Source organism: Crocodylus siamensis, chromosome 1 (assembly GCF_052110815.1).
Source record: "Crocodylus siamensis isolate JL-2025a chromosome 1, ASM5211081v1, whole genome shotgun sequence".
In the NCBI taxonomy this organism is placed as follows: Eukaryota; Metazoa; Chordata; order Crocodylia; family Crocodylidae; genus Crocodylus; species Crocodylus siamensis.
The window spans coordinates 382,539,546-382,556,762 of NC_143395.1; the positions used below are offsets into that span (position 1 = coordinate 382,539,546).

Below are 17,217 nucleotides of genomic sequence, written 5' to 3' on the forward strand. Positions count from 1 at the left end.
TCTGCTCTATTGATCTATCAAATTATTCTAATCAGTCCAAATAAAGGATATGGGCACTGTATACTCCGTTAGAAAAGGGAAGGAATTATTCATTAGGGGCCAATTCTTACAAGGCCACATCCAAAAAATGACACAGATGACCATAAGTGAGGGACTGTAATGCCTAAGTTGTAGGGACTCAGAACCCTGCCTTTGATGCTCGGTCTCCCATGGGCAGATCCAGCATTTTGTAAAGGGGCTGCTGCAGCCACCATGCAGCACTGGTTCCTGCTCCTGCACTATCTGTGCCCAGCTCCCCCCCCCACTGCAGATGCAGCAGCAGGGATTATTTTAAAACCTGGAATCAGGTAAGATTCCCTGCCCTGCCCCCAGCTTTCAGCACCCCTTCCTTCCCCTCCATGCTTGGCAACACCTCACCTCCCTTCCCTTTCACACTCTACCCTGCCCACCACTGCCACTGTCCCTGGCTGAACTGGGGGTGGCAGGGATCTCCACCCCTGTCCTGCTCTAGCCAGGCTGCATGAGTAGCCAGGGTTAAACGGCAGCAGCAACAGATGGGATACCTGTCCCTGTGCCTACTCCCAGGCTGGCAGAGAACTCCTAGAGGTTTCAGGCTGGGAGGGGGAACTCAGCCCCTGCCATTGTCCCTGGCTGGGGTGGGCCAGGAGCTGCTCTGGAGCTCCCCCCACCTCCAGGCTATATGTGGAAATGGGGGACAGAGGCAGCAGTGGGCAGGGGAAGAAGGAATAGGAGGAGAGGGGAAGTATTGCTGTGCAGAAAGGTAAGGGAAGGAAGGAATTCTTACCTGCTTCAGGGACTTAAAAGTCCCCAGTTGGTGCTCCTGTGGTAAGATCCAAAAGTGAGGTACAACTGAACCCACTCTGCAGGCTCCCAATACAGCGCATGGGAAGAGTTAAGGGCAGGCCAAAAACCTGCATGCTAAGCAGGGAGCTGCCCAGATGAATCCAACAGGACATGCTAAGCATAAAGGTATGTGTGAATTCTCATCCTTCGCTGGAGCTTCAGCATCTGAATCAAGGGTCAGATTGCATCCGTACAGGGACTGAGGCACCAGTTTGCAGTTTCTCGACTCAAAATAGGATTTGCAGTAGCTACTCAGATCACAGCAATTCTGAGCATGCACTAAAGTTAGAACTGCAGGTACCTGGGGAATTTTCAGAGAAAAAAAATGGTGGTCTCTAATGAGTTTAGACCCTCAGTAAGGGTTTATATGGATGGTGATTTTTGGAGGTGGGCATCAGCTGTGGACACCAGTGGCAGGCTCCATGGTAGGGGTCTGGAAACCTGCTGGCTTTGTCCATAGCAGATGCTGTGGTGAACTACAGCTCCAGCAGGCTGTGGAAGTTGGGGAGAGAGAGAGAGAGAGAGAGAGAGAGAGAGAGAGAGATACGCAGCCCTTGACATTTCCCTAAAACTCATTAAGTGGCCCTCCAGCCAAAATAACTGCCCATCCTGATCTACGGGATGGCTAATTAGCTACTGAGCTCTGTTGGCCTGGGTACTGCCAATCCATGCAGTTTAATTGGCTAATGCTGATTTTATTAGGGGATATAAGGCAGATAAGTAAAAACATGCCTAATTTCTGTAGCACTTCTTTATTTCATGAATAGACAAAAAATAGCGTACAGGAGCCAGTGACATCAGGACTAGTGACAGGGCTGCCAACTCAAGAAAATGTTTTTAATGACAATCTGCAACTTTACTGACAACCCCATTTTGTTCTCATTTCAGTAGCTGCTAACCTTTTGGTTCTAAATCAAACATAGCTATTGAAAATGACTTTACCTCAAAACAGAACAATAAGTTAAAAATGCTCTAGCCCTGACTAACTGGATGTGAGACAGCAGACTCTTGTGGTCCCCTCTTTCAATCCTCCAACCCCAAACTTAGCTGCTGTTAATCCATTTGAGTTCAGCAAGTAGCTGTTCATATGGATCCATCCATGGGTATACTGTCTATTGTGGTAAGGATTGGAAACACAAAATACGTGCATCAGTGCTTAGAAACCTTAGCAGCTTTAATAAGGATCCCTCAGCAGAACGTAAAAGGAGTTTGGATGTTGACTTTAGTGGCCAGCGCTTTCAAACCTGAGTGCCTCAGATTAAATTTCTAGCTCTAAAGGTAGACAATGAAGTAGAGGTAACTTGAGTTTCAGACACTGAGGCTAGTAGCAGATCGAAGCACTCGGCACCTCTGAAGTCAGGCAGGTTTGATTTAGGTACCTAACTAGAGCTAAAGACCTACCTACCTACAAGCACCTAGGTTTGTAACTTTTAGTCAATATACATATCAGTTCAAATGATCTGCACGGTACAGACTATTCCTCAGTATTTTTATGTAATAGTGATTTGATTTTTAAATTTGTCGACACTTTGTTTATTTCCCTCTTCACTCAGTGTTAATACTAGACTATGGTCATTGACATCTAAAGCAGCCTACCTTGCTTTTATAAGCAACTGTAAAGAATACTCAACTCAAAAGGCAGGTCTTGTTATCCCAAATGTGTTGCACTAAAACATACAGACACTAATGTACACAGTTTCTTGTACAGTTGGTAAATAATAGCCCTCATCAGAACTGGAATTTGGATGCAAGTTTACTATTTTCTAGGATGTTGCTGTGCTTGTGCTGTCCAAGTAAGTGCTGTACTCTGACACCTGAGGTGAAAAGAGAAAGGAAAATAATTCAGACTCTGAGATCAAGTCCTAGAAGTTCATAAGAACAGTAGCTCATCTGTCATTAAGGTATCCAGAACCCTGGTTACTGTCAAAATTTCCATGCAAGTTTCTCATCAGTGGTGATGTTTGGGGGGGCATAGGGGTACATGTGCACCCCCGAGAGTGCTGGTGCACCCTTTGACAGCCAGTGTTTCCCGCTTAGGCAACAGGAAGGTGGGAATGCTGGTGCTCCCCGAGAGTACCACTGGGCACCAGGGAATGGGGGTGCCAGAAACGCTGTTGGCGCTTCCAGGCATACCCCTGGCACTTCTGGGTCAGTGCAAGTGGTTGCAGAGGGGGACCCCCCCGGTCACTAACTGGCCACTGGGGGGGGCAGGGAGAGGGGCAAGGGAGGCATCAGTTGCCCATGTTTCTCATTTATCTTAATGGGGATATACATAATGCTAATGCTACAACCCAGTGGTGCTCAACCTTTTTGGCTGGATGGGTAGTGCCCGGTTCCTCCATGGGCCACAGCTGCTTGGTGGACCCAGAATGCTTGCTAGGATGCCCCATCTGGCTATGCAGGAGTAAGGGAGCATGGCCTGGCCTCAACTGGGCAGGGTGGAGGGGAAGTGGGCATGGCCCAGCCCTACCCCATGGGGAGGAAATATGGCCCAGCCCCTTCCCCAGGTAGGAGAAAGGGTGTGGTCCAGCCCCACAGGGAGAAGAGGGCAGAGCCTGGCCCCAGCACAGCCATGCAGAGGGAAGGGGGAGTAGCCTGGTTCTAATCTGGCCAGGAAAGGGGAGGGTGGTGGCCCAGCTTGAACCTGTTGCTTTGAGCTTGGGATTTTGGCAGGGTGGCAGTATTAACTGCCCCTGCTGCCAAATTTCCTGACCCCTGGGGAGCCCTGCAGGCTAGACTCCAAGGGTTTGTGGGCTGCACTTGGCCTGCGGGCCAGAAGTTGAGCACCCCTGCTACATACCATGATAGAAACTGATCCCTGAGGAGGAAGGGGGAAAAAAACCCACTCAGAATCCAAAAGCTAATACTGTGAAACTAGATTTACATAATAAAAACCAACACACTAAAGGCAACCTAGAGTTCAGTCTTTCAAAACATTATTAAAACTATCTAATGATAAACCAAGTTTTAATGAAAAGGCTACATTTCAAAAAAGAGCATCTAAGTGATACAAGAGCAAGATACTAGAAGCCCAGACCTGTAACTCACTTAAAATTGTGAGTGGTATTTTATAAAAGCCTTTTAAATTACACTGCACAAATATTTTTTTCTCTCAGCCCATTGGTGTAATTGTGATAGACTAGAAAGGTTGAATATTGCATTTGGGGGTGGGGGAAAGACATCAAGTAAATGGATCCAATATTTTATAGTAAATATAAATAAACACGATTTTGCTGTATTACAAATACTACTTCAAGAAACAATACAAATTACCTGAAGACAGAAGCCAATGTGACCAATACTGCCCTTTGGGGTTGCTTAATGTCATCTGTGTCCCAGACTTCCAACAGCCTTGCTGCTGAATGCTGCTTTCACTAGGTGGCAGGAGACTACCATTTTTTACCTTGTTAGAAAGCCTAAATGCATGTCTTCATAGATTCCAAGCTTTAATTCAGTGTGCCCTTGTCCTGGAACCAACTTCCTATAAATTCTTGTTACTTAACTATGATTTATACTGAACATTTCTGTAGCTGAGATGAAAGATAATGGCTAAAATAATTCTACACTTCATAGAATCATAGAAGTAGGGTCAGAAGGGACCTTGTAGATCTTCAAGTCCGACCCCCTGCCCTGGGCAGGAGAGAAAACTGGGCTCCAATGACCCCAGCTAGGTAAACATCAAGCCTCCTCCTAAAGACCCCCGGGGTAGGAGCCAGCACCACTTCCCTTGGAAGCTGGTTCCAGATCCTAGTTCCAAAGTATCATTACAAATCCTCTGGCACATCAGGTTTTATTTGGCTTACCCATACTCTTCTGTACTGTAAGGGAAAATTCAGCATCTAAACAGCATTTATTAAGTATTAAATTTAGAAGAGTGACCCTATGTTGGATTAAAAGAAGAATTAATAGTAACAAGGATTTGTGGTGGTGATATCTAATTTGACCACTATATGGCTGAGAGGAATAAATAAGTTTTCAGGTTCTAGTACCATTTCTCGTGGCTATGTCATCCCAAACCTTAGAATCAGAAGTAGTAACATTCTTCTAGCTTTGTGCTGCAAAAGCATACTGGAGCCTATCGAGTATGGCAAGTTCACAAAAGGAAAGGATTTGAACTGGAGCTTTAGAAGAGAGGATAGGCTGGCTCTTAAACTGTGGTGAGTGTGGAATACACACTCTATAAAAAAAAACAAAGTGGGGATTTACTGTCAAGGCAAATGCCTTAATTTCCAGATCAGTCTCAGTCTTTCTAGACTCTAGGCACCCCTTGGAAATTGTCAACACTTAGTTTTTGCTTGTTTGATGACTACAGAAAAATAATAGAACAAGCCTGTTGCAAAAAACTCAGACTGACAGGTCAGAATGTTTTTAAACATGATGAACTCTTATTTGAAATCTCTAGGTTTATTTTGCAAATTGCAAATCATGTTTGCACACCTAATAGTACTACCATTGCAGAGCACCCTTAGGCACCCTTGAAAGGATCTGAAGGCACCCTAGGGTGCTGTGGCATCCTGGTTGAGAATGGAAATGGAAAAAAAAATTGTAATGTTAAAATTTTATATAACAACACTTAAGCACAACTACTTATTGGGTAATATGTTGGCAACATTTGTAGCACCTTAGCCAAGCATTACATTTATTTATATTACAGTCCTACTAGACAATTTTTTTCAAATGAGAACTAGAGAACTTATTACAAGCAGAAACAGTTACAGCTGTGGTGGTCCATGGAGAGCACAGCTACAACAGAAAGCAGCAATAATCTTTTGGGGCTAAAAATAAATATTTCAAAATTGTGAGTTGTCTTTTGACTGCAAAATACGTTATTTCCTTTCTTCACTTACAAAAAGGACATTTTAACAGCTATGTTACTGATGTGAACCAGTTCTCCAACAATGGTTCTAAACATGAGTTGATTATTTTTTGTTTTGTTTTTCATATGCAATACTGGTAGATATTTTGCTTATTTATGCAGCTGACAAAGGACAATTAATTGCCTTGTTTAAAAAAACTACTGCCTTGTCAAAGTGATACAAAGAACTCTGGTGACGGGGGATTCTGTAAACAGGCAAATACTTGTTGCAAGGATCACAGCATTCAGTTTTTATTTGCACAATGATAGGTTGCACACATGGACAAACAGCACATTTAAAAACCCAGTTTAACAAATTAATACATTACAAGAAAGTCCAGTGGTTCAACATTTTAAAGTTTAACTATTTAAAAAAAAGGAGTAACAAAGAAATACAAACATTAGGGTTTGGACTGCAGCCCAATGCAAGGTTTAAAAAAGATTGAAGTTTAAATGAATTTTAAGCTTTTAATTTGTCAGTCTTAACACACACACACACACACACACACACACACACACACACACACTATCCATTCCCTCCCAAAGAAAACGCTCACATTAGAGATGCAATAACACACATGTACAAAAGTGGAAAGTTCTGTGCTCAAAATGGACTCCCTTATTTCTGAACATAAAAGAAACAGAAAGCTGTACATTTGTCAAAGGCCAATCACTGCTGTGTGCAGACATCACTTCCAGAACATACAAAATGGTTCTCAACAACACTTACAATTGAAAGCAACCGACTTCATACTAGAAATTTTTTATGCAGTGTATCTGTTTTTAGAAAAAAGGGTGCCTGGATGCAAGTGATTCTGAATGTTCACTTGATGCATGTTATATACACAAAACATCTTCCCTATAAAAAGCAACAGATCTGCAAAATTCCACACACACATTCCACCTGATATCCTGATTTGCAAAAATCAGACTGATTTGGCATCTCTCGCATAAGGCAGTATCTCCGCAAGTTTTTTTCCTGCTCTTCTCTAGAGCGTGCAGAGTTGGAGATGCAGCCCAACGTATCAGATGCCATAATACAGAGACTCCTCCTAGTTCTACTTTTGCAATAGCTTAGCCCTCAAATTACAATGTTTTGCTCTATTCCTTAGCAGCTATTTATTGTGCTATCTATGGTGCAAAGGGCATGTAAGCAACTCCTTCTGCAGTCAATGCTAACAGCCCCAACTAGCAGCCTTTCGGCTAGTGAATCAACTCTGTTTTGGAATGGTTAAATTATGGTTTTAAGTAAGAGTGGCTACTCTTACTCTACTCTAATGGTAGAGAAAGAGACCATCACATTCACAGCTCTCTGCCTCCAAGTCAGTCTCTTAATCTTGAATTTGCTCCTGTATCACAGCAGAACCAGAATTGCTGCTAAACCCAGGAGAGATCAGTTTAGGAACATTATCTGTGGAACACCTTTGTCCAAAAGGCTCTCCAGATTCTTCTTTGGAGTTGGGTGCTAAATGGGGAAAGGAAGATGCTGAAGACAAAACAGGCAATGGAGTATTATTTGCTATAGTTACACAGTAGTATACATTTCAACTTTTTAAAAGGCTGTAAAGATATTGCAGCCTGGGACCACTATTTGATATTCTCAGGAGCAATGGGAGATGGGAACCTAGAACATGGAAAAGGTATACCCAAAGAAAAGAAAAATTGTAGATTTTTCATGGGGCAAAGTTTGCACCTGTTTTTATTACATATACACATACATACACACAAGTGTGCGCACTGTACTGTATATATTTACATCCATATACACAAAGAAAGACCCTGAAGTAGATTTAAAGGCCATATCCAGGAACAAAAGATATGAACTCTAGCATCTGTACTAGAATATAGTTTATCTGTACAAAAAACAAATATGCATATATTCATATGGTATATAAAGCTCATTAACAAAAAATATTCTGCTACTAACATTAGGTTAAATACATGGTTTTCCAAGATTCTTTAATAATGCAGTATAGAACATTTCTAAAACTAGGAACAAAAATAAAAATACATAAATGGGTTTCTATTCACAGGAAAATAACTGTTCATTATGATTACATTTCATATTCCAGAATAGGGAAAAGTAGCAAAATTTTATAAATCTCCTAGGATGCAATTTATTTACTGCATCAATTTAGAAAAATAGATTTTTAGGATCAAAGTTGATTTGCTTCCCCTTTCCCAACAGCACGTTTATCTTTTCCCTCTCTTGTTTCCAGCTGGAGGTTTCTTCAACTGAAGAAGTTGACCTCCTGTCCCAAACCCTGCAGTTGCAGGATGAGACACCCCGAATGTCAGACCAGCTGATGCTGTGATGCCAGGATTGCTGAAGTTGAACCCAGATGTACTCGAGCTGCCAAAGCCTTGTAAAGGAGGGAAAATTTTAAGTCAGAGGTCAAACTTAAATAATTTCAGACATTTCCCCTCCACTATATGAATGAAAACTAATTAATTATTAGTAGCTGCCCTACTCTGAAGATATTAATGTGAATCCAAAATATTATGGCACACTACCAATATATTTTAGACCTGCTGCAGTAGGTGACATGCTGAAGTACTGTAGACCTATAGGTTACTAACAATAGCTAATTTGTTTAGCTCAACTGAGACTGGGGCTCTTCTATGCAAGGCATTATATAAACAGAGATAGTGCTTGTGCTAAATGCTTACAATCTAAATAGACAAGACAAACAAGGGGTGAAGGAGAAGCAGAAACATGAGAGGTGAAAATGATTTGGACTGGTCAGTGCAGAGCTGGAAACAGAGTTCCTAGTCTTGTGCCCTATAGACTAGACAACGCTGTCATGTCTTCCTAATGTACGAGACAGGCCCTAACGTAATCCTTGCTAAGTTTTAGATGTTTAAAAAAGCCCTTTGAAGCTCATGAGGTCCCTTCCAGCCCTAAACTTCTGTGAATCACAGTAGAAGACACAGTATCTGTGAAGAGACTGCTTTTGGGAAAAAAAATCTCAATAGTTCAGAGAATTTTGCTACAGTAAAAAAAAAAAAAAAATAGCATATAGATATATATAGATATATATAGCATATAGATAGATATATATAGATAGATAAATCTATCTATATAGATATATCTATATATATAGCAATTCCTTTAAACTGAAACTGAATGTGAAAACATTCATTCCACAGAATAATCTCCAACCTAAATTTCCCCTACTGAAAGCTGATGCCATTGCTTGTAGGAGACAAGACTAAAAGCAGTGGCCTCAAGTTTCAACAGGGGAAATTTAGGTTGGAGATCAGGAGGAACTTTCTGACAGAGTGGTCAAGCATTGGAACTGATTACCAAGAGAACCTGGTATCTCCATCTGTGTAAGTTTTCAAGAGCAGGTTAGACAGACACCTACCCGGCTGGGATGATTTAGTCAGGGACACTCCTGCCTTAAAATCATAGAAAAGTAGGGCTGGAAGGGACCTCCAGAGATTATCTAGTCCAACCCCCTGCCTGAGGCAGGATCATCCCCATCTATCCAAACCCAATGTCTAACCTATTCACGAAAATACAGAGTCAAACTTGACATAACCACAAGAGATAACATGCTAAACTGCCACAGATAAAGGAGGGGGACCATGACAGCAAACATCCTACTGCTGCAAAGACTGTTATATACTTGAGAGATTCAAGGAAGGGGGCCACACCCCGTGCTACAAAGTAATGCAACCGCCCCACCCCCCGCCGCCCCAGTACATGCCAATCTGGCCATAGGGTAAAATTCTTTCCTGACCCCAAGTACAGCAGTCTGTCTGGAATCTCCATGTTTCAGCCCTAGAAGAAACGCTGGCAAAACCCCAGTCTTGGGTACAGCCAACTCCCCAATGCTTCCAAGGAGGGCAAAACACCCTTCCCGCACACTCCAACATACATGCAGCAGCAGGAGGGGAAAAATTCCTTCCCAGCCTCATGCAACTGCCAAGACAGCCCAGAAACATGGGAAATGCCCATAGCAGAACACAGGTATAACTGCTCCTAGATCATCCCTGGCCAATGCTTATCCAACCTCTTCTTGAACACCTCCAATGATGGAGATTCCACAACTTCCTTAGGCAGTCTACTCCACTACCACACAGTTCTAACAACAGGAAAAAAATCCCCGATATCCAGTCTAAACCTACTTTGCTGTAACTTCAAGTCATTGATCTGTGTCCCACTCTCTGCATGGAAAAGAGAAAAGGTGTTTTCCTTGTTTGTGGCGGTACTTCAGCTATTTGAAGACTGCTATCATCTCCCTGCCTTCAGTAGGGGGCTGGACTACATGACCTTTTGAGGTTCTTTCCAACCCTCCTTTCCTATGATCCTATGATAATTTGGTTAGAATTTACAAAGCTTGTGTGCAATTCAGGGCTAAGCTATAGGTGCACAATGGGTAAAGCTTGACCTAGAAGTCCTTCAAGGAATGGAATACATCATCTGTATGTGCCGACTAATCTGCACCCTCATGGGGCAGGTCCACAACAGTGTTCTGCACTCCTGAGAAATGCTGAAGGCCTGCAACCACAAGGCTCTGTGCATAGTTGCTGCAGTGGCCAATGCGTGCATAACTGCTGGTTAAGAGGTCTCTCTCCCTAGCTGGCATAGAATTAAAATTAGGATTAGAAGGTATCTCAGGACATCATCTAGTCAAACCCTGTGCTCAAGGCAGGACTGTCCCTGACTACACCATTCCAGGTAAGTTTCTGCTTTGACGGCTTTCAACTCTTCTCTGGAGTCCTGAGGGGCTCAGCCCAGAAAGGAGGATATTTTACCCAAAGACTTTATAGGTAGTTAATCATAGTTGGAGTGATTCTGACATGGAAGTTCTTTTTTTCTGCACAACGAAATCTAATTGCTTCAGTTCCTTGTCTTATAGCATACTTTAAAAACTGCTGAATTATCTTATTAGCCACAGAAGCCACCAACAAACTTGATATTGGATGGGTGCATGAAATACTTGTGAGAGGCAACTGTTAAGCTCTATTTTGAGTCTCTGTGAGAGAGAAGAGTGCCTGGAAGGCTCTAAAAGAGCATCTGGACATAGCACAGGAGCCAAAGAGAAGACTGTCATTGAGAGAAGATGGCAACAGTCTCATATAGGATGAAAGACATTGCTCTGGAAGCTCTAAAACTTTTTGCTTCACCTCTGCAAACTATCTTTACTCCTTCCTGTTTGTAGACATCGGTTTAGCAACTGATGCAAAAGGAAAACATGAGCTTTATATTTTCCAGTGATAGGATGGAGACTGACAACTTGACACTGTCTGAGCCGGAATTGAAAAGGATGCTGATAACACAGAGTTAAAAGAAACTAGTGCGGGCATGCAAGTGGAAAGCCCCTAAAACAAGTGCACATGTCCAAGCATGCCACACACACGCAGTCAGTACGTAATTGAGTGAGGTCTTCAAATTGGCAGAGCACGCATGCCCAGTCATGCACTAAGCAGACAGTCATTACGTAATCAGACTAGAACATTCCACAATGATGACTGGCTACTCGAAAACTATTTAAGTCAGCGCGTTTCCACCCAAGGCAGAAACCAGCTCTCACAGAAACCCGGCTCACACGAGCCCAGAGCTACCTCACAGGCTGGCCACTTGTGATCGTTTCTCCGCCACCGCTATCTCCCAGTGTACCCCACCCTTGCATGCTTGAATTCGCTCCGACCAACAACTCGTTCGTCTCCATCTACTAGCTATCGATTGATTCGTTTCACAGCTGTCGTCGTAACCAAGCCTGACCTGCGCTACACTATTACCTGGTGGCGTAAGTAAAAGAAAAATAAAAGTCTTTTTGCAACCATATGCGTATTAACCGCCTGACTCTGCTGCTAGCCCTCACCTGCTCGATCATGTCGGCTCAGACCGTGACCAACCAACTTGGTCGCCACATGATGTCACGAACAGGATCCAGGGGAGGCAAGATGGAGTCAGAGCTGATCCGCTACTGCCCGTGGCATAGTGGGGAATGTCCAGTGACTGACTTGGACGATATGTGGGCACATATCGCTTGCCACCAAGTGGCCGGCCTGACCCCGGCCACAGTAACCAGGTATGTTTCCCTCTGAGGGAAAAAAGCTGGCGGGAAGGAATGCGCCATCCAGCTAGCCCCAAGCTCCTTCGGGTGTGTGATGAGGTGTCCCAAAGTCATCTACTGCCCCCGGGAAGAGATAGGCTCCCTGTCCCTCAGCCGCGTGAAGCCCACGAGTGCGATAAACCCCAGTCCCACCCAAGAGTTTAGCTGATGCATCCGGCATGTACGGGAGGGAGGCGAGAGTACACCCGCAGACAAGTTTAATTGTCCAAACCTCCCGCAAGGCTCCAGAGGGCAGGAGGTACTGACCCAGCTCCGTGAGAGCTTGGGAGTCCGACAGGCGAACCGCCACAAAGTGGCAGATGGGACAAGGGAAAGATAATTAATGTCCTGTTCCGCACCGTTACCGGCCTGTTATGAGAAAATGCAAACTTGGAGGTTCAGTTAGAAACTGCTGTCCAAGCTGCTGCAGACCATGCAGCCGCACCACCATCTCAAGATAGCGCCGACAAAAAAGGGAACTTAACTGAGGCAGGAAACCCCAGAGAAAAAAGTACGCCAACACCACCCACCTGGAGCCCACCTCCTCCTGCAGCACCGCCCACACCGTCACCACCACTGTACAGGCAGGCATGCCTAGAGGAGGCGGAGACCAAAGAGGCTGGCGAAACTGAAAGCAAAACAGGGACGGCTGCAGAAAAAGGCACGTTCGCACTGCCGCCAGACACTCCACCACCACAACTGTATCCCGATCTCACAACGGCATTGCCTATTTCAGTGCGCAAGCGTGTGACGGGCCCGCAGGGCCAAGGGACACAGATCACTGTTACCACACGCACTCGGGCTGAAATGAGCGACCTAAGAAGAGAAACCGATATCAAACCTGAAGAAACTCCGATTGTCTGGCTCGGGCGCTTAGTCACAGAGGCAGGAAGCAAAACTATAGACCAAGATGAAGCAATGCAACTAGTACGCAATACCGCCTGGAGTAAAGGGAAAGTGGTAGACCCTGTTCCTGTACTCACAAACAACCATTGGCCCATACCACTCCCAGCCTTAGTGGTTGAGGCCCTGCGATGGAAGATACACACCTGGCACGAAGGTGCATCAGGCCACTCGGATGCAAGCTCCCTAGTGTACGTGATACTTGGAACATCCTATGCTGCCTGGAATCTGGCTCAACAAGCTTTGAACCTCACACTGGCCCAAGCACAAGGGGTCTGGCCCCACTGCTTTGCCATGAACCCAGGAAACGTGCCCTGCCTGCTTGAAGCAGTGGAAGCCACTACCGAAGTCTACGGGGGAACCCGGAACTTAACAGCCAGACTGCTACTAAGCCCATCAGTAAATGGCCCTGTAGCACATGTACTAGGCCAGATGGGCTGACTCCAGGGGGCAATGAAAACCAAAACCCAAGAAGCAGTGCTCCCTGTCACTGATGAAGGATCGAACACCTCAGCAGCCTGCCCAGCTGAATACACTCCCACTCACCCTAGCTGGGTCAACCAGTGACCTCAAGCCCGCAGTCCACCACCGCAACGCACTCCAGCAGAACGGGCAATGTTTGGGTTCCTGCTCAACAATTCCGGCTTAACTAAGGCCCAGCTCAGACCACTTGGGGATGAAGGGCAAAGATTCCTAGCCCAAACACTTGGGTTTATTGAACCCAGCAGCAAGGCAAAAAACGAGTAGTCACTGGCGGCTCAGCTGGCTGCGCTCCACAACTCAATGATCCTGATCCTCGTCCGTACGCTACCATCATCATACGGAACCCCAACCAACCACATAGTACAATACCAATAAAATTCCTACTTGATACTGAGGCTCAAGTAAATGTCATTAAACAATCAATACCCCACAAGAAAAACGGAAAAACCATGATGATTCAAGGCCTTAACGCCATTACCACAACGAACAAAGTACAATTCCTCGTTAGTAATCACAATAAGTATCTCGGCGCAGCGATAGGGGGCAACCACCTCCTAGGTATACCTGGCATTCGAGTCCTCAACCTCAAACATCAGGTCTTAGAAGCCCTACCAATCACCATAGCGGGAGAAGATTGACACCAGCCAACACTGCGAAACATCTCAATGTGGCGATATACACCCATCCCACAAAAGCGCACCTTCACGACTCCCTCGGCACCCTGCTAGCACGTCTAGTCCAACAGCACTGCATCGCACCAATCCAAGCAAGCACACGCCTGTCACCCGGATGGGGAATCCCAAAGCCTGGAAAACCAAATGAAGTGTGCCTGGTCGTAGATTACCGTGAGGTAAACAAACGCTGTACCACCCTGTCCCAGGCAACCCCTTGCACACTACTCCAGTGCACCCAAGAAATGGCACAGTACCAAGCTTGTGCATGGGCAGGCACTACTCTCGACCTTAAAGATATGTTCTTCTCACTCCCAATCAACGACAAAGACGGAGTCCTCAACATGTGCATAGGAGGACAAATATTTAAACAGAACGTCTGCCCACAAGGGTATTGCAACGCACCAGCACTAGCCACCAGTGCCATAAACAACAGCCTACAGCGGTTTTATAAGGAGAATCCAAAAAGTAAAGAAGTAAGAATTTGGAGCTACGTGGACAACACAGCCATCATGGGACGGGAAGAAACAACAGTACGGAAGGTTACCGAAGATCTAGTACAGCACCTTACCAACGACGGCTGGACAGTCAACAGAGCAAAATCTTGCCTCAAGCCCACCGAAAGTATCAGCTTTCTCGGGACGACCTTCACCAGGACTACCTGCCATGGAGCAGCTCACAACCAACTCGACACCACCACATGGGAAGACAGAACACCGACAACAAAAATTGAATTCCAGTCCCTCCTTGGACGCCTAAATTGGCTCCGCTATTATATCGAGCCGAAGCACCTACCTGTACTTGCACGGGTCCAAAAACAAATCCGAAACAAAACTTGCCAAAAAGTCCCATGGACTCCAAGCCCTCCAAGAACTGTTACTGACAGTAAAGAACATCCCTCTGCGTGCCATCGATCTAACAGCACCGATGACCGTCATGATTGCGTACACTGAAGAGCAGTTGTTCGCAACAGCGCGCAATACACAGGGAGAGCTAGTCTATACTGCTCACCGCACCATACAAACTGCTCAACACCATTACGGCACAGTAAGAAAAGTCCTCCTGGCCGCACAACTAGCTGAACCACTAGTGACCGGAAAAAGAAAGCTTCAAGCTGTAGGCGTGACCCTATAGCCACGTTTGCTTCATGACCGGCTGAACCTCAACTTCCAGGGGGAGCCTGCAACATGGAGCACGCTAGTTCTCAACCACTTATACCACTGGCACGGTTGGCAACACGAGACCCTCGCCCCGACGGAAACCACACCAACTAAACCTATTCTGTACGGTACCACTGCCCCTGCCTGGATGGCATCAGACGGGACAACTCGTGATGGAGGAGGCTTCGGATATTATCGTAAACCCTGCCACGAAGCAAAAATGTGGGCAGGATGCGCCTCCACGCAAAAGAACGAACTCCTCAGGTTCAGAAACATGATCCGCCACTGTCTCGAAAAACACGATGGGACCCTACCCGTCCCCATCATGGCGGTGGACTCTCAATTCATTGATAAAGTAGCAATGGGCACCGCCTCACCCACCAAACACACAGACACCTGGGAAGAAATATGGGAGATGCTGTCCACTTTCACCATGCTACCACTTATAAAACATACAAGATCTCACGTCGCATCAACTGATCCAGTCCATAAAACTATTGACAAACTCCTAGAGGACCCGCTCCGCACTGACTGTGTTCTGACTGTTGAGGGCACCAACCTCGGAGTGTGCGCAGACCCCTACCTATCCTGGCTTCATGAAAATTGGGGCCACCCGGGCCCCTGAGCTTGCCACTCACGATGGTGCCAAAAGTCAGAGGGAAAACCAACATACGGATCTCGCGCAGATTGGGAATGAGTAACACAAGCCTGTGAAGCCTGCTCAAAAGAAAAGTGCCATTCTACGACCAGTCTCCAAGGTGTGCTGGACCCACAAACCTTCGTTCCCAGAAAGACTTGGCAAGTCAACCTGTTAGGTCCCTACCAGGAGCAAAACCTCCAAACAAAGGACCAATCATTATTGATCTCAGCACGTGCCAACTCGCAGTAATACCCTTAAGAAAAATACATGCCGCAGCAGTAATAACTGCATTGTCGAGTGCATTCGCCGCATGGCAGGTTTCAAGCACTATCTAATCTGATGGTGGACCACCCTTCACCTCCACAGCCATAGATAAGTTTGTAAGACTCCATAACATTGATTGGGACCCCCACCTTCCATACCATCCACAGTCCAACGGAGTCGTCGAGAGAGCAGTTGGATTATACAAAGAAGCCCTCTGTCTCAAAGCACACGGGAGTTATAAAAATTGGACAAAATTAAACCATGAAGTCCTAACAACCCTCAACGCAGGAAAGGAACTCTGGAATGAAAGAGGTGTACGAGCTATGACACCATGGAAACCAAAATTCTACCCGACAGAACTCATTTGGGTTACCCTGCCCGATCCGCGAAATCGTCACCCATGGGTCACGGTGGTCCGGAGTGTGTGACAGTCACCTACCAGTTCCAGCAGCAGTCAAAGGAGGGTACCGCCACCCCCCCTCCATTGTCACGATTTCATCAGAAGCGATAGCAGACGCTACTCACCTCTGAGTGGAGGCAACAGCAGACCCGAAAGGGGACTGAGATGATACCAGCTAATACTTTTGTGACTTTGTCTTTGGTTATGTGTTAGTCATGTTTACCCTCACCCCGCAGCCTGTTGCACTGGTTGCCGAGCCCAGTCATCCAGACAATACAGTTCTATACCTATTATCACTTTGGGCCATTGCCTTGGGAGACGGTAAGATGGGAGATGGCCTAACTGCATGTCTCCGAATCCCCCTACCAGTTGACGATCAGTACTTATTCAATATCTCTCGCCATTTAATGTCTCAAATTGGTTTATCCACATTTCTAACAGTTTGAACACCGTTAATATTACCATACCACTGCAGGGCGGTACCTCTTATTTAATAAGTTATACATGGAAAAACTTTCCCCTTGCTAATCTTTCCAACACCACTATGCCACCCACTCACAATACATGTAAGGAAGGGCCAGCCTATTATGATTGTTCCACCATTCCCTGGGGAATCAACCCATAGGGTATTGACTGGTCCCGCCCAGACATGTCACTCACCTGGGACCCCCACTCGATCACCCCACCTTGGTACCTTGCACTTATACCCCGCGGTGCTAAAAACCACACCCGGAGTCACCCTTTCCCCCCTTATTAAGCCCACTCCTTTAGTCCGTTGGAACACTTCCCTAGCCATTGACTTAACCTGCCCAGGACCCTTCGGAAATAACTCCTGGTTCGGGTTTTATTATCCTGTTTTACAAGCAGTGTTGTTAAGTGCTGCCTGCCATGGTGTCACCTTCCCCTTTA

General features: G+C 45.6%; 2 protein-coding genes and 2 pseudogenes across 2 annotated transcripts in view; 3 read left to right on the forward strand and 1 right to left on the reverse strand.

The window, feature by feature from the left end:
- Nucleotides 1-5,955: 5,955 nt before the first annotated feature.
- The window catches only part of NUP58 (nucleoporin 58), a 60,783-nt gene continuing 49,521 nt past the window's right edge, over nt 5,956-17,217 (reverse strand). The window contains exon 16 of the mRNA XM_090028691.1: nt 5,956-8,082. Within this exon, the coding sequence (XP_089884817.1) occupies nt 7,913-8,082 (170 nt within the window). The 3' untranslated portion in view covers nt 5,956-7,912. The remainder of the gene's footprint in view (nt 8,083-17,217) is intronic.
- Nucleotides 8,988-12,308, forward strand: LOC149875154 (uncharacterized; annotated as a pseudogene).
- On the forward strand, nt 12,169-13,430 carry LOC149875155 (uncharacterized; the record flags this gene model as incomplete). Its single annotated transcript, XM_090031382.1, has 1 exon — nt 12,169-13,430. A coding segment is annotated over one exon (963 nt), but the record flags the coding sequence as incomplete, so codon positions are not given.
- LOC149875156 (uncharacterized) lies at nt 13,144-14,797 on the forward strand (annotated as a pseudogene).